We start from the raw sequence: 23,815 nt of genomic DNA, 5'->3' as shown, positions 1-23,815 counted from the left end.
TGGGTCTTCCAGTTTTTGGCAGTTTCCATTCTCACCACTGTAAAAATAATTTTACCACCTTGTGGATTAATTGGCTTTCAGAGCCTTTTGTTATTGATAGCAATAGCAAAGCCAACAAGGAGTCTGGGTTAATACGGCATCACACTTTAATTATCTGAGGTAATTAAAAATAACAACCCTGCAACCAAAATCTTGCCTCTTCAGGGCATGGCCACCATATGTGATATACGGATCGTCATTCTTTGTAGACTTTCAGTATAAGGGAGATAGATTTTTGCTGATGTAATGCAAGTGGGATGGGATGAAGTGCAACTGATTAATGAGCTATAGAGAGGATTCTGGTATGAAAGGCTGTTTCTACCAACTCCAGCTTTGATCAGGAATAGATGTTCCCAAATCTGCCTCCCACCAAGGCCCTGACTGTTTGATCCCTCTTTAATTATGTTTCACCATAAAAACTGAAGACCTTTTCATTTTGCCAGGCATCTGACCACTGCTTGATTTTATAATACCGGCTCCATTTTTGTCTTGTGTTTGATTTCTTTTATCTGGTTGTTCTGTTTATTCCCCACTTCTGTTTTAGTTGGGTTGTTTTTAAATTTTTGTTGCAACAAGCCACCCCCGACATTCACATTTTGATACGGAAAGGCTGGGTATAAACCTTTTAATGAATGAATAAACAAATGTTGGGTGTATTCCATATTATGCAATGGAATAAGCAGGACAAGCGGTGTGAGAGGACACCGATTTATTGCTGATGTTCATTACAAAAACATGCCAAAGAAGAATAGCTGCTGGTTGATGGAACCATGAGATCTTCCCACTAAAACTTTGGTGTGCATGAGCAAGATACCGAAATGGTCCTGGTGTGTTGGGATCATCCATTGCTCTTGGCTTTGACCTGCCAGTACCAACAGAGTCCAAGCACAAGAGGTCCTTGGGTCCTCAAGCGTAGAGAGAGATTAATCTCGGAACCATGCATCACCTGTACGTGCCATGCTAGCTTGGTTTCTACCACATCCCTTCCAGCATCTTTCATGTCTTGCCAAAAGACTTCATATATCTATTTATATACAGATAGATATATATAGATCTATATCTATATCTATATCTATATATGTATATATATACTTTAAAAGGTAATAATTCTACTCTGAGAAGACAGCTCTTGTGATTTTGTTTGGGGTTCGGTGTGTGGTAAGGGAAGGGGATGGAGTCCAATTTATATACAGTTAGATCGTGCTAGACGTAAGGCCAGGTCAGGATATAAAACAACTGACAGAAGCTGGGGGAAGGGCCTGAGCTCAAGTATCTCTGGGAGGACTAAAGTTATCTGGGCTGGTTGCGGGCCTTGGACCACTTTGGGTACCAGTAGTAACCACCTGATGCAGTGGGCCTAGGCCAGTTCTGCGTCTCCCACAGGGGCTGTGCTGTTGCTGGGTGCGTTGGCCTTGGGGTTGGTCTAGTCAAACCAAGGTTCCAGTTCTGGTACTGCTGTCCAACATAGGATGGAGCTGGGTACCTAGTTCGATGGGTAGGTCTAGTCATCCCCCACTTGCTCCACATCTGGTACTGCTGTACAGTAAGGGCTGGCTGTGGTGGAGGTGGGGGCCTTGTTCTCGGAGGAGTTGCCCACCACTGGCTGTTGACATTCTGGGAACCCCACAGTGGTTGCTGTGGCGGGGGCTGTGTTGGCTGTGGCCAAGGGGGAGGGGTGGTCAGCACAGGAGGTGCAGTGGGTCTGGGCTGAGACTGAAGCCAGCCCGCAAACTGTGGGGCTTCAGTTGGGTATTCGGGCTGTTGCCAAGTGGGAGCCGTGGGCATCAGGACTGGCGTAGTTGGGTTGGCCCAAGGTTTCACCCAGCCTGTAATCTGCTGGTTTTCGAGCGGGTTTATAGGTGGCCGCCATGGTTTCAGCGTCGGCTTTGGCTTTGGCTTTTTATGTACTTTTGGGCGAACGGGCTTGAAAAAGTCCTCCTTGGTAACCCCTTTGATCCAGTCAAGGAAGTGTTGTGTGGAAGCATAGATCCCAGGCTTCCGTGCATCGGCACAACCAGTCCCCCAGCTGGTGGCTCCAACAACCCAGAAGCGCTCAGACCTTCCTTCCCTGCACATGAGGGGACCACCGCTATCGCCCTGCAGCAGGAAGGAAGAGATGGGGGCATGAGGAGCATGTCTCTAATCAGGAACAAGTCACACACGTGCATTGCTGTATGCTGCCTTGCTGCTGTATGCTGCCTAGGGAGGGCTTCTGCCTTGGAAGGCGGCCAAGAAATAGGATGAATGACTGAATGACTGACTGAATGAATGAATACATTTCTGGTATGTTTTAAATCACAAGTCCCCAACCTGGCACCCTGCAGATGGGTTGGGTTGCAACTCCTAGAATCCCCCAGCCGGCATAGCTGGCTGGGGGATTCTAGGAATTCTAGTCCAATGCATCTGGAGGGTGCTAGTGTGGGGAAGGCTATTTTAAATTAACTGGAATTGTGTTAATGTTGCATTATAAAGTATTATAGTGATGGCTATGGTATTTGTTTGCTTTTGTAAGGGTGCAATCCTATGCATGTTTAGACTGGCTGGGTCATGCTGGGAGGTGTAGGACTTTTTCTGTCTAAATATGCATAGAATTGTGCCCTAAATTGCTTTGAGCTCAATGTGTTGTGGGAAATGAGTTATACAAACACGTTGACTTTGAGTGCATCCAGATGGAGGGCTCCCGGCACCACCAATGAGGAGGCATTGTGCAGCAATTCTGTCTTTTTTTCCTTATTGGCTTTTCAGGGATAAGTGGGGAGGGGAGGGGAGGGAAGAGCTGGAAGAAGAGGTGGGAAAACATGGGAGGGTTATAAATGGAAGACCATGATGCCTGGATGCCCTGTAAAATTCTATGAACATGGCAGGGTGACGGTGGGATAGAATCCTCACCTGGAAGCACCCTGTGACTATGCAGAGCACCCAGCGAGTCATCGATGGCTCCGTGGCCCAATGACTTACAAATGAAGTGTGCATTGTCAGAACTGAAAAGATCTGTGAGGAGATGCAAGGTCAAATGAAAGACTGGGGGGTGGGGGGTGTCACTCCATGATGACTCTTTTGCTCCTGCAAATCATCCCTTGATGTTGCTGCAGTCCAAAGGATGAACAGACGTGTGTGAATTTTGTGAGGGGAGCTGCCCAACCAAGGGAAAGGCCATATGGCGCTGCTCATCATCCTCCAGAGCAGTGAGGCACATTTAACATGTCTGGAAGCAGGAGGGCTCCATGGTCCAGGCTGTGAGGGGATGGGTAGCAAACAGCTGGCCAGCCTGGGAGCAGGAGCAGGAAGGCTGCAAGCAAGGCAAAATGCCTGCCTGCCCATCTTGCTGTGAGGGGAGCTCCCAAAGAGGGAACAGGCATGGGCATTTCCCCTTTGGGGCCAGGGTTTGGCAACTCCTCTGACCATGTCCTCCCAAGGGGAGGTCTCTCCTATGTCCTTCCCCAGCTCAGCCCAGCCCAGCCCAGCCCTTCCCTTCATCAGTGGGCAGGCTGTGCAAAGCCACCTCTGACTTTGTTCCACATACGTACCTGGCAGCTGTCAATGCCTCCTTGCTCATGTCCAGCACAGATATTGTTGTAGTGAATTCTATGGTTGTACCAGCCAGAGCTGTTGCATGTGTCGGAGGGAATGATGTTCACCTTGGCCTCCTGCAGGATGTCAGATGTCTTGGTTGGCTCTGCAAGGAGAACAGTTCTATTTGTATCTCTTCCAGAAAGTGAAAGCATACGGCCCTGGACTTCTCTAAACGCTGCTGTAAGTGGGTGGACTCTGGATGAGTCAAAGAGGAGGAGAAATCTGACTGCACCACCACTGTTACTCATTCCCATGTTCCAAGACCTTGACATGGAAAACAGGCTCTGGTGCTGAGTCCTTTAGCACATGTGAACCTGGGTTGGGTACCGGTGGGTATGAAACTCCCGGGGCTTTACCATGTTCTGGGCATTTCTCTCCCAACTAGGTTGTTCTCTCCCGAGGAAACAGACTTGTGAGACGTACTCTTTGCTGCCTTTTTCTGATCAGCGTTGGCCCTAGAGAAGCAACCTTCACTTCCCCCATCCTCCTCTCTTTAGCCACTTAGATGTTGCCCGGACTAGTAAAATGACCCCATAGTTTGTGGAAGGGGCTGGGTGGATCCCATTCCCATGATGGGAGTTGCAGCCCCACACATCTGGGAAGGCTGGTGGGGGGTGTTTGGTGGGGAGGATCCATACTTGGCATGATGGAGAAGCTTAACAGCTTTCTAGGGGCTCAGTCGAGGGCTGGCTGGCTGGGGCACTGCTCTGAGCTGGCATAGGGCAGCTTCAAGTATTCCCCATGAGTCCCTTCTTTGTGTCCATCCTGTGGCTCTCACTTGTCATATCTGTCACTCCCCAGCCACTGACGTAGCAATGAGTCAGTGATGAAACCTCCACTTCGTTATCGGGCAAGCAGGCGGGCTGGATGTAGTCGCTGCAGTTGACTGGATGGCTCAGCTCCATCAAGGCGATGTCGTTCAAGTGGATACGGCTGTTGTACTGCTCGTGCTCCACCAGATTCTTGATGGTGCGCTCCTGGGCATCAGGCCCAGGCTGAGAGAGCTGGGTAGCCCCAATCACCAGCTTCCAGTGCTCTAGGAACCTTTTAGCAGAGGAAGAGGGAGAATAGGTTCACTGTGCATGGTGAAACAGATTTTCCATTAAAACAGTGCCATTAAAATAAGAATAACAAAAGGCGGTTGCGTTTGTTTATAACTTGGGGGACTGATTCATGACTCCTATGAGAAGGAGTCAGGAGGAAGAGTGTGGATTAGGTCTATCTATGGGCTTCCTAGGACTGTGCAAGGTAGGGGCTGATTTAGATGTGACCCTAACTGCAGTGGTGTACAAGGCAGAGTGCAGAGAGGTGCTTCCGCCAGACCCCAGAGGTAGCCAGACATGATTGATGGTGGCATAGCCAGACATGATTGATGGTGGCATGATCAGTGGGGCAATGGCCAGTTAATAATAAATTAAAAATTGAACAAGCAAAGTATTTCTATCCCACCCTTCTAACAATGTATTCAGAGTAGCTAACAGCATGGACCAGAAAAATATATAATACGCCATTCCAATAGCAATTAACAATATAAAACAGATAATATGTCAGGGGTCCCAAATCCTTTTGGACTGGTGGGCTTATTTGGAATTCTGTGACAAATTCATGGGCACTCTCACAAAATGACAGCTAGGGGGGTTGCTAATTCACAGATTGGCTGGCATGGTTAGCATCACCAGTCACAAAATGCCCATTTCCCAGAAGGCAATTTGGTGGTCCTCAGAGAAACACACACACACGCACGGCACAGGCAAATCACACTTGCTCTGCCCTCTCTGAACTCCCAAGATGTCCCCTACCATCCCACAGGTTAACTCTGGAAATAAAGATTGTGCTGGAGGCTGGCCCCTCAGTTTGTGCCATGCCAGCATCTCAGTTAAAAATATATCTAAAAACATTAAAAATAAATCAGGAGAGGCGGTGTATCACTTCAGGCCATCAGGTCTGATGATGCTCTGTGATGCGGCTAGGGGTGTCAGAGGAATCCATCAAAGGGTTGGGGGGTCACGTCTTCCAAGCTTTTGGCGGCTCAGCCCCCTGGACTCTGGCTAGTTTGTCCACGAGCTGGCTTGACTTGACCTGTGTTGAGTCAAGCCAGCTCGTGGACCTCTGCAGCCGCCATCACCATTGCAGGCCGCTCTGCACAACTCTCTCCCTGCTGGCATGGAGGGAAGGAGCCGTGGCGCTGCCCTTCCTGCCACCACTGGCTGCTGTGCATCAGTCTCCGGTTCTCCCTGCTGGATTCCAGCAGGGAGAACCTGAGACCTTCACACAGTTACCAGCACTGCAATTGCCTGCAGGGAGAAAGAGCCTGGCAGGGAGAAGGAGAGACATGTGCACAGCCGGCAGTGGCGGGCAACTGTGGCTCTTGGTTGCTGTGCGCAAGTCTCTCCTTCTCTCTGCCAGAGCCTAGCAGAGAGAAGGAGAGATTTGCACATAGCTACCGCCATGGCTGGGAGTCCATGGGTTCTGGCGGGGAGCCTGTGGCTTGGCTTGCAAATGCAAGACGAGCCAGGGGCTTGGGGAAAATTCATCGAGCCCCAAGAGGGCTGGATTTCCCCACGCCAGACATCCGTAGATGTGGCTTGGATTGCAGGGTTCTGCAACGGATCAGATCTGGATTTTCAGAAAGCAAGACAGAAAGAGATGAGCACCACAGACAGCTCCGAGCTGTATTGGAGCTGGAAACATGGCACCATTGGGGACCCCAGCATTAGCATGGCAATATCACAGAGGTGCAAGGGTTACCTACATAACAGACTTATACTGATTTAACCCTCATTTCACCTCCCCAATGAATCCTGGGAACTGTAGTCCTGTGAGAGATGACTGATTCTGTAGTACTACTTTATGGGGTGAGTAGGGGACTGAGAGTGAGCAGTGGGAGCCATCTTGTGTCTAGAAGCTCAGAGAAAGAAGGAAGGTGTGGAACTCCCTGCCAGAGCCATGTTGGAATGTGCTTGTCACCCAGGCCACATGACAAATTCCAACAGAATTCTCAGCACCCTGGCCAGACTACAGTTACCAAGATTCTTTGGGGAACATTGTGACAGTTAAACCGATTATGAAACTGATATATTCTGCAGTGTACATTCAGCTTGTGTCAAAAGCATTCAAATTCTGCACGATGAACACAAATTCTGTAGTCAGATAGCATTCTGTAGTCACATTCTGTAGTCACATCACACATCAGTCACAAGCTGAATTAAGCAAAAGAGTCTACTTATTCTGTGTCCCTGATCAGGGGTAGGCAACCTAGTGCTCTCCAGATGTTTTGGACCACAGCTCCCATAATCCTCGATCACTGGCCATGCTGGCTGGGGCTTCTGGAAGCTGTAGTCCAACACATCTGGAGAGTACTAGGTTGCCTACCCCCAATTTAGTTCAGACATTTCGGGAAGGACTGGTGGAACAGAAGGAGAAGGGGAAGAAAGGCGTCCAGGGCTTCAGGACCAGGAGCTGTGCAGGCCACTGAGGACTCAGCCACATGCGGCCACTTTTCTGAGGCCTTGCTGTCCAGCACCCCCCTGACTCCTGGGATCTCATAGGCAAAGTTCACTCATTGCTTGCGGAGCCAGGGGTTAGAAACTTGCTTTCTAAAAGCTGTGAACTGCCAGAGAACTTTGACTATTGGGAAAAATAGAATGGAAGTAAATAAAATGGTGTCTTGGGATGACAAATCCAGTGCCAGTTGTCACAGTCTGGCCTGATTTAGGGTATCAGCCAACTTTTTTAAATCCCCAAGAGGGAATGCAAGAAATTGCCTTATCCCAGTAGCCCAGTATCATCTGCTCCGGGGGTAGGCAACCTTTTGGGGCCATGGGCACATTTGGCCATTTGAGGAACTGTCCTAGGCACCACCACAAAATGGCTCCCATGGGAGGAGTGGCAAAGGACAAGTAACCTGCCCCAAAGACTACTGAGTACAAGGCAGCGGTGGGGGCCCCAATACACTAAACAACTCCTTTGAACCCACAGTTTTCAGCATCTGCAGATATCTATTTCATAGCGATCCCAGCTGCTGGTAAGAAAATGTGTTAATTTAAAAACATGTGGGCACTTCGGTGGGTGCCAAGAAAAGTATCTGTGGGCAAATTGGTGACTGCGGGCACCATGACGCCCACCCCAATCTCCTCTCATGGTCAGAGGCTCTCCTTTGCCTCAGGTAGAAAGGGATCTTTAATCTCACCTGCTACCCAGTCCTCCTCCTCCTCCTCTTCCTTCTTCAAAGCAGAAATGTCAGGGCTTGATCCTGAGACCTTCTGCACGCAAGCAGAGGCTCTGCCATGGAGCTATGGTATTCCTGACATATGGGCTGCTCTCCTTGACTCCTGACACTCCATTGCCTCGCCCTAGGCCCATGCTGAAAGTGCAGCCAGAAGGCCAGGGTAGAGCTTCTAAAAGCTATCCCCATTCAGGTCATGCTCCTAAATTATGCAAAGGACCTGACATGAACGTTTTAAATGGTATGCACATGCTTAGTGACACTATTTTTTAATTAGCTTGCAGAGAAACTAGGGCTTTGCAAGGAGATCTTTTTTATGTAGAAGCTCAGGTTTTGCAAATTCATTTTAATTTAATCCTCATCTATATAGCACTGTTTTTCAATTATTTATTCATTATTTTTAAACAGAGTATTTTACAAAACAACACATAGCAAACACTAAGGCATTACTGTTCTTTAGACATTAACACACTAAAACCCATTACAAGCCGTGTGACCCATCAAATACCTTATAACAACAAAACTTCTCAACATAAATAACCTTTTAACAGTGAGGCACTACAATGAAGGAAATGGATTACCAATTATCACACCTCACTTATCATTCCAGACCCTCCTAAACGTCTCCCATGGCTGTTCAATTTGATTTATCCTCTACAGCACATTTTAAAGCCTTCAGAGTATTTCATGCATGTCATCTCAGCAGTCCTTATCATACCCTGGTAAGGTAGTGCAGTATTACTATCCCTCTATTATGGGGTGGGGAGTGGGGTGGAGGGATGAGAAAATGGCAGCTTGTGTGAGGCCACCCACTGAGTTTATGGTTGATGTGGGACTTCAGTCTGGGACTTCCCAGCTCACCCTTTTGACCATGATGACACTCAATCAACTGAAGATGCTGACCCCACGTCAGATAATGGAGCTCAGTTAGCCTCCACCAGAAGTCAGAGACCTCAAAGGCCCCCCTCGGCTCACACAGCCCCCCTGTTTCTGCTCACCTTTTATTTAAGAAGCAGTGGGCTGCAGTGACGACCCAGCGAGAGCTGATGAGGGAACCTCCGCAGCTGTGCTTGTACCCTTCATGTGTTGGTAGCTGGATGCTGACGAGCCAGGGCCATGTTCCCGGCAAAGCATCTGTGCCTCCGATAACCCGCATCGAGCCACCATGGCTGGGTGCCAGGGGACGCCTCCCGCAGATGCCACTGGAAAAAGACAAAAAATGGTGGGCTGTTCACACCTGTGATGATGCACCGTGTGTAAAGGTGACTGGCAAAAGAGGCTTTGGAACACTGAGCCATTCCAAAGAGGACCATCTTCTCCCACAGGGACCTCCCCACCAGTTAAAATCTTTGCCAGATGCCCTGTACTAAGTACCCCAACTGTTGGAGGTTAGGCAGGTGAAGTGACTGCACAAGACAGGGCCTTCCCAGCAATGGCACCCTGAGATGAGTTTGCTAGTGCTTATTTGCTATCTTTTCAGGTGCTGGACAAAGCCCATCCTGTTTTCTATGGACCTGGGTGGGATTTAAAGATATTTGGCCCCTATCAAATTGACTGATTGCTGTTTTATTCTGGATTTTTATCATTTTTGGCTCAGTGCTTGTGGACTCATCAAGATCTTAATTACAAAGTCCTTATAATGATTGTAACTATCTTTTGAATCAATTTATAGGGAAATATACACATAGCTCAGCCTGGCTACATGAAGCAAATTAAGCTTGTAGATAGTATGACATGTGTGATAAACATTTTTGGGGAAAGCAGAAATCAGAATGGAGAAACTGAAAACATTACCAGAGAGAACAGAAATTGCCTGTGGTTAGTCTTTCTCTGGTTGATGGCTGGCTTGGAAAAACAGGGGAAATAACCATATCAATTAAACAGACAAGTCTAATTTGAATATGGGAAGATCATCAAACAAGTGATGCTCCTCTTCAGTTAAAAGAGTCTAAATACCATATTTACTGGAATAATGATTTTAATGGTGCAGCTAATGTAGAAGTATTACTGGGTCCTTGAAATATATATATGAATACTTTTTGGCTGTTAGCTCTGTGTGTTTGAAAAACATCAGCTTGCAGTTTGGAACAGGAGCTGAAAGAGGAGGCAAGGGTGGGAGGAGAATGCTTTTGGCTGAAGTTAGCTGGAACTGGGGGTACGTTCTTGAGGGGGTGCCCAAGTTGCTCTCTGTGGGACCTTCTGCCTTTGCCCCATTCATGCTCTGCTGATACATCTGTACATAAAGCCGCTATTACGAAGACGACCTCCACCTCCAGCGTTCTGTCTCATCTGAAGGAAACCAAGAACTGGGAGGGATCGTGGCTCAGTGGCAGAGCCCCGCGTTGCAAGCAGAAAGTCCCCGGTTCGATCCCTGCCAGCATCTCCAGGTAGGGCCGGGAAAGAATCCTGCCTGCACCCCTGGAGAGCTGCTGCTGCCAGTCAGTGCCGGCAATGCTGGGCTACATGGACTTAGACTCAGTATAAGGCAGCTGCCTAGGTTCCTGGGCCTCCTGAAATGTCTCACTGTTTGGGGGAGCGGGGAGGCCATAACAAGAATCTTAGTGGGAGCGCTGTCAGTATGGGCCGATTCTCTTTTGTGCTGATTCCTATATTTGTAAATGGTCATATTTGTGTCCATCTTTGAACCTGTAAATTCTGGGTTTGTTTTCTTTCTTTGGTGGATATTATGAAAAAGTCAAAGCCAGGACTACAAAGTATTTTCAGAGTAACATCTCAGGAAAAGGGCCAAATCCTGAAATCCTGGCAAACATTCAGATGGAAACAGAACCCGTCCCTCCAGGAGAGACAAACAGAGAAGCAGGTATGGACAGAAAAGTGTGTCAGGCAAATCAGTTTGATCAAACTATCAACTAGGGCTAGTTTCCAAGAAGGAGGAGGAGGAGGAAGGAGTCAGACACATGAGAGAAGGCAAGAGACCACATCCAGCAGCTGTCATTGCACTAGCAACTTGGATTTCTGAAGCAAAGTGATCAGCTTTCCCAGAGGCAGCTGATGACAATAAAAGAATCAAGGCCAGAAGGATCCAGCCAAGGGACTCAGCCCACTGAAGAATAGAGACCAAGGGAGAGTGGCCAGGACAGCTCCAATGTGCAAGCAGATAGGAAAGCAGGAAGCAGCGGTTGGTGGGGCTCCCCACCACTCTGGGTGCCCACCCAAGTGTGGGCCCCTCTCGTCACTCACCCGCATCCATCATCCTCGGCATGCGTGGGCCAAAACAGGGGAAGGACCAAAATGGGAAGCGGCAGCCACTTCATCCTACATGTCTCAACAGGCGCCAGTTTCTACCGCGTGTTCCTTTGCTCATGACATCACAAACTGTGTGCTTCTGAGCCCCAATCAGCATGCAGCCAGTATGACATCACTCCAGGAGAAGTGCCAGCAAGGGAAGTCCTGTGAGGGGCTGGCCTGAGGCAGTGGTTGCTTAGGAACTGGGACTGGCAGGCAACAGGGCCAGCCATTTGGCAGAGAGCACTATTTTCAACATGGGTCCAAATCCAAGGACACAAAGAACAGCTGCAGTGAAAGGAAGATTCAAACAATCCCTAACCCTGAGGCTCAAGCAGCCCACTGAAAAGGGCCTCCCCTCACTACCCACCACTGCGTTTCTCCCAGCAAGTGCAGGTGTCACCTCCATTTTTGTTTGATAGCACTTTTCAGCGTACAAGGTGCTTTCCCAAAGTAATCCTGCTCATTTTCACAGCCACCCTGGCTTTACTCTGAGCCAGTGCGGTGTTGTGGTTAGTGTACCGGTCTCAGACAGGGGTGACCAGCGCCTCGGTTCAAATCCCGCACCTCAACCATGAAGGTCCCTGGGTGACCTTGGGCCAGTCACTCCACCCCTCAGCCTACCTTACCTCACAGGGTTGTTGTGAGGATAAAATGGGGGCGAGGAAAAGCCATGGCTGGGAATTATGGATGCTACAGTCCAACACGTCTGGAGGACACCAGGCTGGGGAAGATCAATTTGGTCCACCCTCTGCTCAAGGCATGCTCCACGATATACAAGTGCACATTCAACATTTTTTTCTATCTGGATATGCAGTTATGCACGGGGCCAGCTGTGGAAGGGAAGCCAGGCCCTGAGGCTTTGTATCCATGTCTGTGCAGCAGCACTGGCACATCTGGAGCCCCCTTCTTCTCACACCAAGGAGGACCCTCACTAGGCCTCTGCTTCTTCTCTCTCAGTATTACACAGATTGCTGAAGGCTCTTCCCCACAATGGGTGCATTCGTAAACTTTCCTATATAGAGCCCCACACACACACACAAAAGAAAGATGAACATTTCAGTGCTCAAATTCCAAGGGGACCCAGAACCCTTCATCTGTTGTAATGTCCTCCCCACACTTAGCTACTGTTTTTAGAAAGTTTCAGGGAATAACAGAATGAAATTTAATAGGGATAAATGCCAAGTTCTGCACCTAGGAAAAAGAAACCAAATGCGCAGCTACAAGATGGGGGATAGCTCAACAACACTACAAGTGAGAAGGATCTTGGAATTGTTGTCGATCACAAGCTGAAGATGAGCCAACAATGTGACGTGGCTGCAAAAAAGGCAAAGGCTCTTTTGGGCTGCACTAATAGAAGCATAGCTTCCAAATCCTGGGAAGTACCAGTTCCCCTCTACTCAGCACTCATCTGGAGTACTGTGACCAGTTCTGGGCACCACACTTTAAGAAGGATGCAGACAAGCTGGAGAGGGTTCAGAGGAGGGCAACGAAGATGATCAGGGGACTGGAAAAAAAGCCCTATGAAGAGAGACTGAAAGAACTGGGCATGTTTAGCCTTGAGAAGAGAAGACTGAAGGGAGATATGATAGCACTCTTCAAGTACTTGAAAGGTTGTCACAGAGAGGAAGGCCAGGATCTCTTCTCCATCCTCCCAGAGTGCAGGACACGGAATAATGGGCTCAAGTTACAGGAAGCCAGATTCCGGCTGAACATCAGGAAAAACGTCCTGTTAGAGCAATACGACAATGGAACCAATTACCCAGGGAGGTGGTGGGCTCTCCCACACTGGAGGCGTTCAAGATGAGGCTGGACAGCCATCTTTCGGGGATGCAATGACTTGGATTCCTGCATTGAGCAGGGGGTTGGACTCGATGGCCTTGTAGGCCCCTTCCAACCCTACTATTCTATGATTCTATGAGGACAGTCATAATCAGAGGATGGGGCTTGTGAGTGGTATTGAGCTCCCTACCTTTCCCCCCATAATTTAAAATGTTGTTGACAATCCTGCAGTTTTCTTATCCTTCTGCCTTTGACTGATGAGATCTTTTCTTCTTTCCAGTATTTGGAAAAAGTAGAAAATTAACTCCTAGGAGAGAACTCAATGCCAGAGACATCTAAAGCACATGCCTTCTGTACACAAACATTTTTAAAGCACCTCAACCTCTCCCCAAAAGGCAAAATAGGGATGATCAAAGAGGGACTGTTATTTACCAGGGTCAGATACCAGCAAACAGGGGCTGTCCCTAAATGTGGACGGCTGGAATACATGCTGGGTGCACTGGAATCAAGGTATGTTTGTCTCCTGCATTACCCTCCACCTTAGATATTTAACTTCTGAAGGTCCGAGGGAAGGGGCTACCAAGCTACCCCAGATGGATTTGCTCCTCTGAGTTCGGAGCTCTGTCACCGGCACTGGAGAGGGAGATCCTATCGCCCCACAGATGCCATCTTGTGGCAGCAGGATTGCTCTCTCAATAAATAAATATGCTGTAGTTGTTTTTGTATGTGTGATAGACAGACAGATAGATAACCGATTATTATGCTATTGTGTTTTGAATCACCTTGGGCAATTCATTTCAGAAAGACGATCCAGAAACCTTGGAAATAACTAAACTGAATAAATAAATAAATGCAGGGAATGGTCTGGTGCCTGGGTGCCTGGTAGAGCAGAGCAGGGTGGGGTCGGGATGCAGGCAGTGGAGCTGGAAAACCAGTAATGGCTCTCTCAGCTGTACAAGGCTGATTCTTGTGCAGCCTCTTTTTCAGTGGAGCTGCCACTGCCTCACAGCCCACAAAGCAGAGCAAAAGCCACAAAAACGGCAGAATTTGCTAACACTTTGAAGGCTTCTGCTTCTGGGGTGCTCTGGTGCAACCACTAAAACTTATGTTCCCCAGCCATACAGGATACTTCCCTGACCAATGGTTAAAGTAGTGTCAGCACTGGAATAACTTGCAAATATTACCCACCAAAGCAAGCATGAGTGTCGTATGTTTTTATTTTGTTTGAAGTACGGCTATTTTATCCAGTGCTATGATTGTCAGATATTTCTATACATTCCATTGAAGAATACTTTGCATAAGTGAACGTTTATAAAGCAGTTAAAGTGACTAGCTGTGTAACAAGGGCTGGGTTCGGGACTGCAGCTGGGATTATGTTTGTGACTTTGACTTTGCGTGAGGCCAGTTACTGGGCCACCCTTGATTCCAGCTGCTGGAGTACTGGGCGCTGGATACAATTGTTTTTGTACGCCTCCGGGGTTTTCGGTGTGGGGCTTGCAGTGGGGGCTGGGAAGTCGTCATTGTCGCTGTTGTTGCCATCGTCGTAGATGTCGAAGTAGCCTCGGCATGAGAATGTGCCCAGTTTTCAATCTGCTGGCCTTCAGCTACAGAGACAGGCTGCTTCCCTGCCAGGACCCACAGCGAATCTTTGGGCTTGGACTCTGGTTGGGATGGTGCTTGAGACTCGGGTAGCAGCCCCAAGGGATATCGTAGCAATGCCACTGGGCGTGGCTGGAGGGGCGGTGGCTGTGGTTTTGGTTTTGAGGATGTTTCCGTTTGGGACGTTGGCTGTGCCTGGGACGACGTCTCTGGTTGTGGCAATGTCTGTGTCACTGGTTTCGGCTGGAGTGGTGGTGGCCTTGTCATGCCATTGGATATTGTTTGTGTCTGGGTTGTTGGTTTTGAGGTTGTCTGTGTTTCTGTTGATGAGCTGGATGTTGCCTGCGTTTGGGGTGCTGGTTTGGATGACAGCCCTGCTTGCAGTTGGACCTTTGACACCGGCAGCGGTTGTGGGTGCGGCTGTGGCAGGGGGGTGGTCTTCTGGGAGGACTCTTCCTTTGTGTGGCCCTGGATCCAGTCATAGAAGAGCTGGGTGGAAGTGTAGACTCCAGGTTTCTGGGCCCTGGCGCAGCCCAGGCCCCAGCTGGTGACGCCAACCACCCAGTAGCGCTCAGACCGCTCTTCTCTGCACATGAGAGGGCCGCCACTGTCACCCTGCAACAGGAAGAGAGGGAAGGTGGCATGAGAGGCAACAGGGAGGAGGAGGAGGAGGAGGAGGAGAAGGAGGAGGAGGGAGCCCCTAAAATGGGGGTGCAAGCAAAATGGAGGCCAGCCATCCTGGTCAGGAAGTGAGAACTGTGAGGAACAGCCATCTGCCAGGGCGTGTGCGTGTGTGTGTGGCATGACAGCCAGTCTTTTTGGGAGAAGACAGTGTGAAAGTGGGGTGGGGTGGGGTGGGGGAACAGCTTGTCACTGAATGTGGGTTGAGCTGGCCCCTCAGGAAAAGGGGGGCCTGCTGTCAGGGAGCAGAAGCTGTGAGGCACATTGCGAGACACAAATAGCGCTCCAGGGCCTAGACGTGTCCAACGCCCATTCCTAAGCCTATAGTCAAGACTGAATTACCAAGAAAAGAGAAGAGAAGAAGAAATGTATTTTAAGAGCATTTGTTGTGCTTCCTCTGTTATACTTCAAAATAACCTGAGATACTGGAATAATGGCATGGGGTGTGTGTGTTTCCACATAACTGACCCCCCTGCCAGTTCCAACCACAGTCTCTAAATAGGGTCATGGTAATGGAGGGAAGGAATACGGGGAGCTGGTCAGGGAGGAGGCAGGAGCTGTGAGGTGGCAACCCACAGGAGAGGGAAGTTGTGCAGGGCAGGGAACCGGTCAGGGAAGGGAAGGCGCAAGGGGCAGCTGGCAAGGCAGGTAAAGGGATCCCTTTCAGTGTGCGTGCGTGTGGGGGGGAAGCATGAGGCATGGCATGGAAGGCAGGGCAGGGAGTCTAGGGTGGCCAGATGCAAAGGAGAACAGGCTTCTGAACCTTTAATAGTTGTGTGGAAGGGGGAATTTCAGCAGCGCAGCTTGTCACAAAAGAGGTGGGGGAGGGACGTGCTGCGAAATTTGGTGAGTTCACATTACAATGTACACCAACGGAGCATGCCCCCCACATCCCTCCTCAAGACATCCAGCCTGCTCTGCCAAGAGGAGGCAGAGCTTTTGCCACCACTACTGCCCCTGCAAAACCCTGCCGCATATTTCAGGAAAGATACTTGAGACGTGGCTACCGTTCTGTTCTGCCAACTGGCTGCTCCCTTCCCCAGGCATCACAAGAGATTTCCACAGACATTGCATTGTCCTCCCAATGGGTTGCCACCAGGCACAGTCCTAAGAGCTGCTGCCAAGACCCTTGCGCCACTCTCAGACCATGGGCAACGGTGTGCAGTCTTGTGAGGCTGCACCCTCAGGTGTCCCAGCAACGTTGCAGAGGACCTGGGCCTCCTCTCTTGGGCCACAAGCTGCTTCACTGCTATCCTTAAAAGTCTTCCCACCCCAGTCAGTAGGGTGGGTGGCCTGTGCAGTCAAGCTGGCTTCAGATGCCACACTTATTTGTAGGGCTGCAATGTTTAATCGATACATCAACTAGATTGATTGGTTAATAAATTATTTTAAAAGGTGCTCCTAGTTACTTGGGCAGCACAGTTTTATAAGATATTTTTAATACAGGGGCTTATAAAAAGTGCAGCTGGCAAACATCACCTTCACCCAGACATTCCCCTTTCCCTTACACCCAGGAGGAAGGCTGCTTCTATGGTGATGCTTCTGTTACAACACACATGGGCATCATCTAAGGCAGAGACAGGGAACTTCCAGTCTGCAGGCCAGTTTGGCAGAGGCCCTTCCCCTCCTCAAGCCCTGACCCCTCAGGGCAAGTGAACTGAGGAATCACCACTGTTACCTTCCATCGTTGACCAGAGATAACAGCGGGGGTTCCCTTAGCATGCTGCTCCCTCTCCCAATTGCGGGTGGGGGGTGGAGAAATGCACTAAGGCTTTTGCCTGGCCCGCATCCTCCCCCATGGGGCCATCAGGCCCACAGATGGCCAGGTGAGGGGTCACCAAGCCCCTGCCCAATTATACCTCCCCACCCCTGATCTAAAAACAAAGAAATTTGCTTCTTCCTTCAGAAATATGTGTTTTAGCAATATGCATATGTATAGAGCCTCGTGTGGCGCAGAGTGGTAGGCGGCTGTATAGCAACCAAAGCTCTCCCCACGACCTGAGTTCGATCCCAGCGGAAGCTGGATCCCAGGTAGCCGGCTCAGGTTGACTCAGCCTTCCATCCTTCCGAGGTCGGTAAAATGAGGACCCAACTTGCTGGGGGAAAAGGTAGTCATGACTGGGGAAGGCAATGGCAAACCACCCCACTACAGTCTGCCACAAAAACGCTAGCGCAAGCGGCGTCCCTCTAGGGGTCAGCAATGACCCGGTGCTTGCACAGGAGGAACCTTTCCTTCAGGACCGCGGTGGCTTAGTGGTTAAGACGCTGAACTGCAGACTGGAAGGTCAGCAGTTCGAGACCCGAGTGCTGTGTGACGGAGTGAGCTCCCATCTTCAGTCCCAGCTCCTGCCAACCTAGCAGTTTGAAAGCAAGAAATTGCAAGGAGATAAATAGGCACCGCTTTGGCGGGAAAGGTAACAGCATTCCGTGCACCTCGGTGTTCAGTCATGCCGGCCACATGACCACGGAAGCGTCTTCGGACAGCGCTGGCTCTTCGGCTTAGAAACGGGGATGAGCACCGCACCCTAGAGTCGGACACGACTGGTTGGGGACACCTTTACCTTTACCTTTATATGTATGGAAATTTAATTGATTTCTCAATTGATTCAAATTCCTTGAATCGGGTTAAGGTCATAAGAAGAGCCTTTCTGGATTAGACCAAAGGCCTACCCAGTCCAGGATTCTGTGGCTGGACAGATGCCTCCAGGAAGGCCACAAGAAGGACAAGAGGGCCGGGCACCCCCCTGCCATATTCTAGTATTCTGATCCTGGAGGCAACATATGCCCCTTATGGCTAGTAGCCATTGATAGCCTTATCCTCCATGAATTTGTCTAATTCCCCTTTAAGGCCAGTAAGTTGGTGGCCATCGCCACCAGATAAGGGCTGCGGTCCTTATTTGGCATTTCTTCTTCTCTGAAACTAAAGTAGCAACAATGGCCAAATCAAAGCAAATAATTTGCAGAAAACTTTTTTCCCTGCCTTCAGTCACATGACAAGAAGATCAACTTCTGTAGCTCCCCATCTCCTATGGTTTGGTTCCATGTCAATTAATTAGTCTGTGGGCAAGCCACCCACCTGCAGGGATGATTAATTTACTCAGCAAATTGGTACTCTACCTAACTGCCACTTCCATGCTCCCACTGCACATTTTGGGCAGCTGCTAATGCTATGAATGGGCAAGTATGTGTGAATGCATGCTAAGATGAAAGTGCTGCCAAGGCAGGGACTCTCTCTGGCAGCCCCTGCAACATCCGATTCTTTCCCATAAGTCGGGTTCTCCGCAGTATAGTTGTTGTGTGCCCCAACCTCCACATTGACCTCAGGTATGCTGCCTTGTTGTGGCGAAGGGGCTTGCGTAACTCAGTGAAGCCATAAGCTATGCCGTGCAGGGCCACCCAAGACGGACAGGTCATGGCAGAGAGTTCTGACAAAATGTGGTCCACTGGAGAAGGAAATGGCAACCCACTCCAGTATTCTTGCCAAGAAAACCCCATGGAACGTATCACAAGGCTAAAAGATATGACACTGGAAGATGAGCCCCTCAGGTCAGAAGGTGTCCAGTATACTACTGGGGAAGAGCAGAGGGTATTTCCAAGTAGCGCCAGAAAGAGTGAAGCGGCTGGGCAAAAGCTGAAAGGACACTCAGCTGTGGATGTGTCTGGTGGTGAAAAGAAAATCCGATGCTGTAAAGAACAATATTGTTTAGGAACCTGGAATGTCAGATCAATGAATCAAGGTAAGCTGGAGGTGGTCAAACATGAGATGGCAAGATTGAACATCGACATCTTGGGAATCAGCGAACTAAAATGGACAGGCATGGGCGAATTTAATTCAGGTGACCATCATATCTACTACTGTGGGCAAGAATCCCTTAGAAGAAATGGAGTAGCACTCAGAGTCAACAAAAGGGTGGGAAAAGCAGTACTGGGGTACAATCTCAAAAACGATAGAATGATTTCAGTACGAATCCAAGGCAAACCATTCAACATCACAGTAATTCAAGTCTATGCCCCAACCACTGAGGCCAAAGAAGCTGAGGTTGATTGGTTCTATGAAGACCTACAACACCTTCTAGAACTAACACCAAAAAAAGATGTCCTCTTCATCATAGGGGATTGGAATGCTAAAGTAGGAAGTCAAGAAATAACTGGGATAACAGGCAAGCATGGCCTTGGTGTACAAAATGAAGCAGGACAAAGGCTAATAGAGTTTTGTCAAGAGAACACGCTGATCATAGCAAACACTCTTTTCCAACAGCACAAGAGGCGACTCTACACATGGACATCACCAGATGGTCAATATCGAAATCAGATTGATTATGTAAAATCAATCAGCCGAAAATCAGTCAAAGATGGAGAAGCTCTATACAGTCAGTAAAAACAAGACCTGGAGCTGACTGTGGCTCAGATCATGAGCTGCTTCTTGCAAAATTTCGGCTGAAATTGAAGAACGTAGGGAAAACCACTAAACCATTCAGGTATGACCTAAATCATATCCCTTCTGAATATTCAGTGGAGGTGAGGAATAGATTTAAAGGATTAGACCTGATAGACAGAGTGCTTGAGGAACTATGGATGGAGGTCCGTAACATTGTCCAGGAGGCAGCAACTCAATCCATCCCAAAGAAAAAGAAATGCAAGAAAGCCAAGTGGCTGTCTGAGGAGGCTTTATAAGTAGCTGAGGAAAGAAGGGAAGCGAAAAGCAAGGGCGAAAGGTGAAGATATATCCAACTGAATGCAGAGTTCCAGAGAATAGCAAGGAGAGACAAGAAGGCCTTCTTAAATGAATAATTTAAAGAAATCGAGGAAAACAACAGAATGGGAAAGACTAGAGATCTCTTCAAGTAAATCGGAGGTATCAATTTATTTTATTTTATTTATTATTTATTTCATTTCTATACCGCCCAATAGCCGAAGCTCTCTGGGCGGTTCACAAAAACTAAAATCAAACAACACACAATAAAACAATTTAAAATATATAGAACATTAAAACCACAATATAACAATACAACCACAATAAAACCTAGCAGCAGTACAGGAGTTTAAAATACAGATTTAAAACAGCAAAGATAAAAATTTAGAAAGCTAAAATGCCTGGGCATGATAAAGGACAAAGAAGACAGGGACCTAACAGAAGCAGATGAGATTAAGAAGAGGTGGAAAGAATACACAGAAGAACTATACAGGAAAGATCTTAATGCCCCTGATAGCCGTGATAGTGTGGTCACTGAACTTGAGCCGGACATCCTAGAGAGTGAAGTCAAGTGGGCCTTAGGAAGCATTAGTAACAACAAAGCTAGCGGAGATGACAGTATTCCAGCTGAGCTATTTAAGATCCTAAAAGATGATGCTGTTAAAGTGCTGTACTCAATATGCCAACAAATTTGGAACACTCAACAGTGGCCACAAGACTGGAAAAGGTCAGTTTACATTCCAATTCCAAAGAAGGGCAACGCGAAAGAGTGTTCAAACTACCGTACAATTGCGCTCATTTCACATGCCAGCAAGGTTATGCTCAAAATCCTGCAAGCTAGGCTTCAGCAGTTTGCAAACCAAGAACTACCAGAAGTACAAGCTGGGTTTTGAAGATGCAGAGGAACTAGAGATCAAATCGCCAACATTCGCTGGATCATGGAGAAAGCAAGAGAATTCCAGAAAAACGTCTATTTCTGCTTCATTGACTACGCTAAAGCCTTTGATTGTGTGAATCACAACAAACTGTGGCAAATTCTTAAAGAGATGGGAGTACCAGACCACCTTACCTGTCTCCTGAGAAACCTGTACGAGGGTCAAGAAGCAACAGTAAGAATCGGACATGGAACAACCGATTGGTTCAAAATTGGGAAAGGAGTACGACAAGGCTGCATATTGTCGCCCTGCTTATTTAACTTATATGCAGAGTACATCTTGAGAAACGCCGGGTTGGATGAACCACAGGTCGGAATTAAGATTGCCGGGAGAATTATCAACAACCTCAGATATGCAGACGATACCACCCTAATGGCAGAAAGCGAAGAGGATCTAAAGAGCCTCTTGTTGAGGGTGAAAGTGGAGAGTGCAAAAGCTGGTTTGAAACTCAACATTAAAAAAACGAAGATCATGGCATCTGGCCCTGTCACTTCCTGGCATATAGAAGGGGAAGAAATGGAAGCTGTGACAGATTTTATTTTCTTGGGCTCCAAGATCACCGCAGACGGTGACTGTAGCCATGAAATTAAAAGGCGCTTGCTCCTTGGGAGGAAAGCTATGGCAAACCTAGACAGCATAGTAAGAAGCAGAGACATCACCTTGCCGACAAAGGTCCGTCTAATCAAAGCTATGGTTTGCCCAGTAGTAATATATGGCTGTGAGAGCTGGACTATAAGGAAGGCTGAGCGCCGAAGAATTGATGCGTTCGAACTGTGGTGCTGGAGAAGCCTCTTACGAGTCCCCTGGACTGCAAGGAGGTCAAATCAGTCAATCCTAAAGGAAATCAACCCTGAGTGCTCATTGGAAGGACAGATACTGAAGCTGAAGCTCAAATCTTTTGGCCACCTAATGAGAAGTGAAAACTCTCTGGAAAAGACCCTGATGCTGGTGAAGACTAAAGGCAAAAGGAGAAGGGGACAGCAGAGGATGAGATGGCTGGATAGCATTACTGATGCAATGAATATGGACTTGTGCACACTCCGGGAGACAGCACAGGACAGGAAGGCCTGGCGTGCTATGGTCCATGGGGTCACGAAGAGTCGGACACGACTGAACGACTGAACAACAACATGCCAGTCCTGCCCAGGGGGGTGCCATTCACCTTGACCCCGATCAAGGGGTGTTTCCTGCCCCTGTGTTTCCCGTCCCTGTGTTTCCCAGCACAAAGCAATTACTGTATACTCAGAAGTAACTCCCATTGTGGTCAATGAGGCTTGTCCCCTGAATGCACACTTCAGAATTTACAGAGATCCTCCTCAATTGAAATAGCACATTTTAAAGCACTAATTCCCTAAAGTCTGTAAAGCACTATCTTGAAGCTGTGATTCTCCATTGTTTGCTTTATTCCCTTTGGAAGTAACTAATTCGCACCTTCGACCCTGCACTGCATGGGGTTAAAAAGGGGGCTGGTTTCCCATCCCTGTGTTTCCTGTCCCTGTGTTTCCCAGCACAGACATATGTGTATCTACTCAGAAGTAACTCCCATTGTGGTCAATGAGGCTTGTTCCCAAAATGCGCACTCCAGAAGTTACCAAGATTCCCATGCATCGAAAAAACGCATCTAGGAGATGTAATGCCAAAGATGCATGTCTTTGGTGTTTGCTTCCTTGCTTCTTGGAAGTAATTTGCAGCTTCAATCCTTTGCAGCAATGGGAGCTTCAGTGGAAAGGAGAAAGGGGGGTGGTTGGAGCCATGATGCTTCAAGTATTCAGAGGGTTAACTCTCCTAATGGCTGTGAAGCACTACTTTCTCAGCTGTAAGGGAGTAATTAATGTGAAGCTTCGACTCTTTGATTGTTCGCAGCATCGGGAGCTTCAGAGGAGAAAGAAGGCTGCACGTGTGTTTCTTTAATGTTTGCTTTGGAGTAATTAATGTGAAGCTTTGATTGTTTGCAGCTTTGTCAGCTGTAAGGAAGGATGGGGAAACTTCTAGCATTGGAGGGGGGGAAGCCTTTCGCATTGGTTGATCAGCCCCTGACAGTCTGATGACGTTCACTCCAGTCTCCCCACCCGGAAGTATGTTCCTGTGAAGGGACTTAGAATGGTGCAGTGCACTCATTTGTGGAGCCCTGCATGGACCAAAGCTGGCTCCTTGAAAAATCCAAGTAAGCCACCATTGGCTTCTCCTTCCATTGTCGTGGAGACACCCCCCTGGTTTGAGGGGCTTGGTGCATCTGATATGGCCCCAAAGGCCATTTCATTTGCCATGTTCTCAAGACTGAGAGTGGTGCCTCTCATATTTGGCCAACCACACATCCAGCTAGGAAACTCTGGCAACTAGACTCACACCCGCTGAGTCCTGCCCACCTCGAAACAGCACTTGCTGCCTGCATGCTCTTCTCTAGGGCTTAATCCCCTTCCAACCTTTGGCATCAAGGCCCCTGGGATGCTATCCAACCCTGGATTCTGACTTTTCCAGCTGCTTCGCACCAGCTGGGGAGGAGAAAAAAAAAGACCTTCTGAATGTCAAAGAGCTCCGGGGAGAGGCTGCACGCACCTGGCAAGTGTCAATGCCTCCTCCCTCAAACCCTGCACACAGGTTGTTGACTGTGATGCTTCCATAGTACCAGTTGCTGCTGTTGCACTTCTGTGTGGATATGAGATCCACCCTGGCCTCCTTCAGGATGTCCGATGGAGCCTTAGCTGCAAAGAGAAGAGAGTTGCCCAGTTTTCTGCCTGTACCCGCCACCACTCTGTTGAGTTCCCTTTGCCTTTTTCTCGGCACACATTCTTTCTATTCCCAGGATCCTCCCAGGAATCAGCAACCCCTCCCTGTGCAGTGAGTGAGGCTTGGAAGGCTGCTGACCCTGAGTGTAGCTTAGTCTTGGCCAGGCTGGCTGGGGATGGTGGGAGTTGTAGTCCAACACAGCTGCCAGGTTGAGGAAGGCTGATGTAGCTCTTTTGCAAGGGGCTGGGTGATTCCCATTCTATGACAGAATTCAGCTGCTGCCAACACCCCATGTCTCCATTCACTTGAACATTT

General features: G+C 48.6%; 1 protein-coding gene across 1 annotated transcript; it reads right to left on the bottom strand.

Annotated features, from left to right (window-relative positions):
• Positions 1 to 1,329: 1,329 nt before the first annotated feature.
• On the bottom strand, positions 1,330 to 11,060 carry LOC146339218 (acrosin-like). Its single transcript, XM_084811414.1, has 6 exons — positions 11,039 to 11,060; positions 9,874 to 9,931; positions 8,836 to 9,039; positions 4,385 to 4,656; positions 3,567 to 3,715; positions 1,330 to 2,136 (listed from the first exon to the last, which is right to left on the bottom strand). Exons 1-6 carry the CDS (start codon positions 11,058 to 11,060, stop codon positions 1,330 to 1,332), a joined length of 1,512 nt encoding a protein of 503 aa, XP_084667540.1.
• Between the last annotated feature and the right edge of the window lie 12,755 nt (positions 11,061 to 23,815).

This window comes from Heloderma suspectum, chromosome 7 (assembly GCF_057233095.1).
Source record: "Heloderma suspectum isolate Gila_16-S chromosome 7, 16-S_ref, whole genome shotgun sequence".
In the NCBI taxonomy this organism is placed as follows: domain Eukaryota; kingdom Metazoa; phylum Chordata; class Lepidosauria; order Squamata; family Helodermatidae; genus Heloderma; species Heloderma suspectum.
The sequence above is the reverse complement of the archived record's forward strand: the minus strand, read 5'-3'. Positions and strand labels throughout refer to the sequence as shown.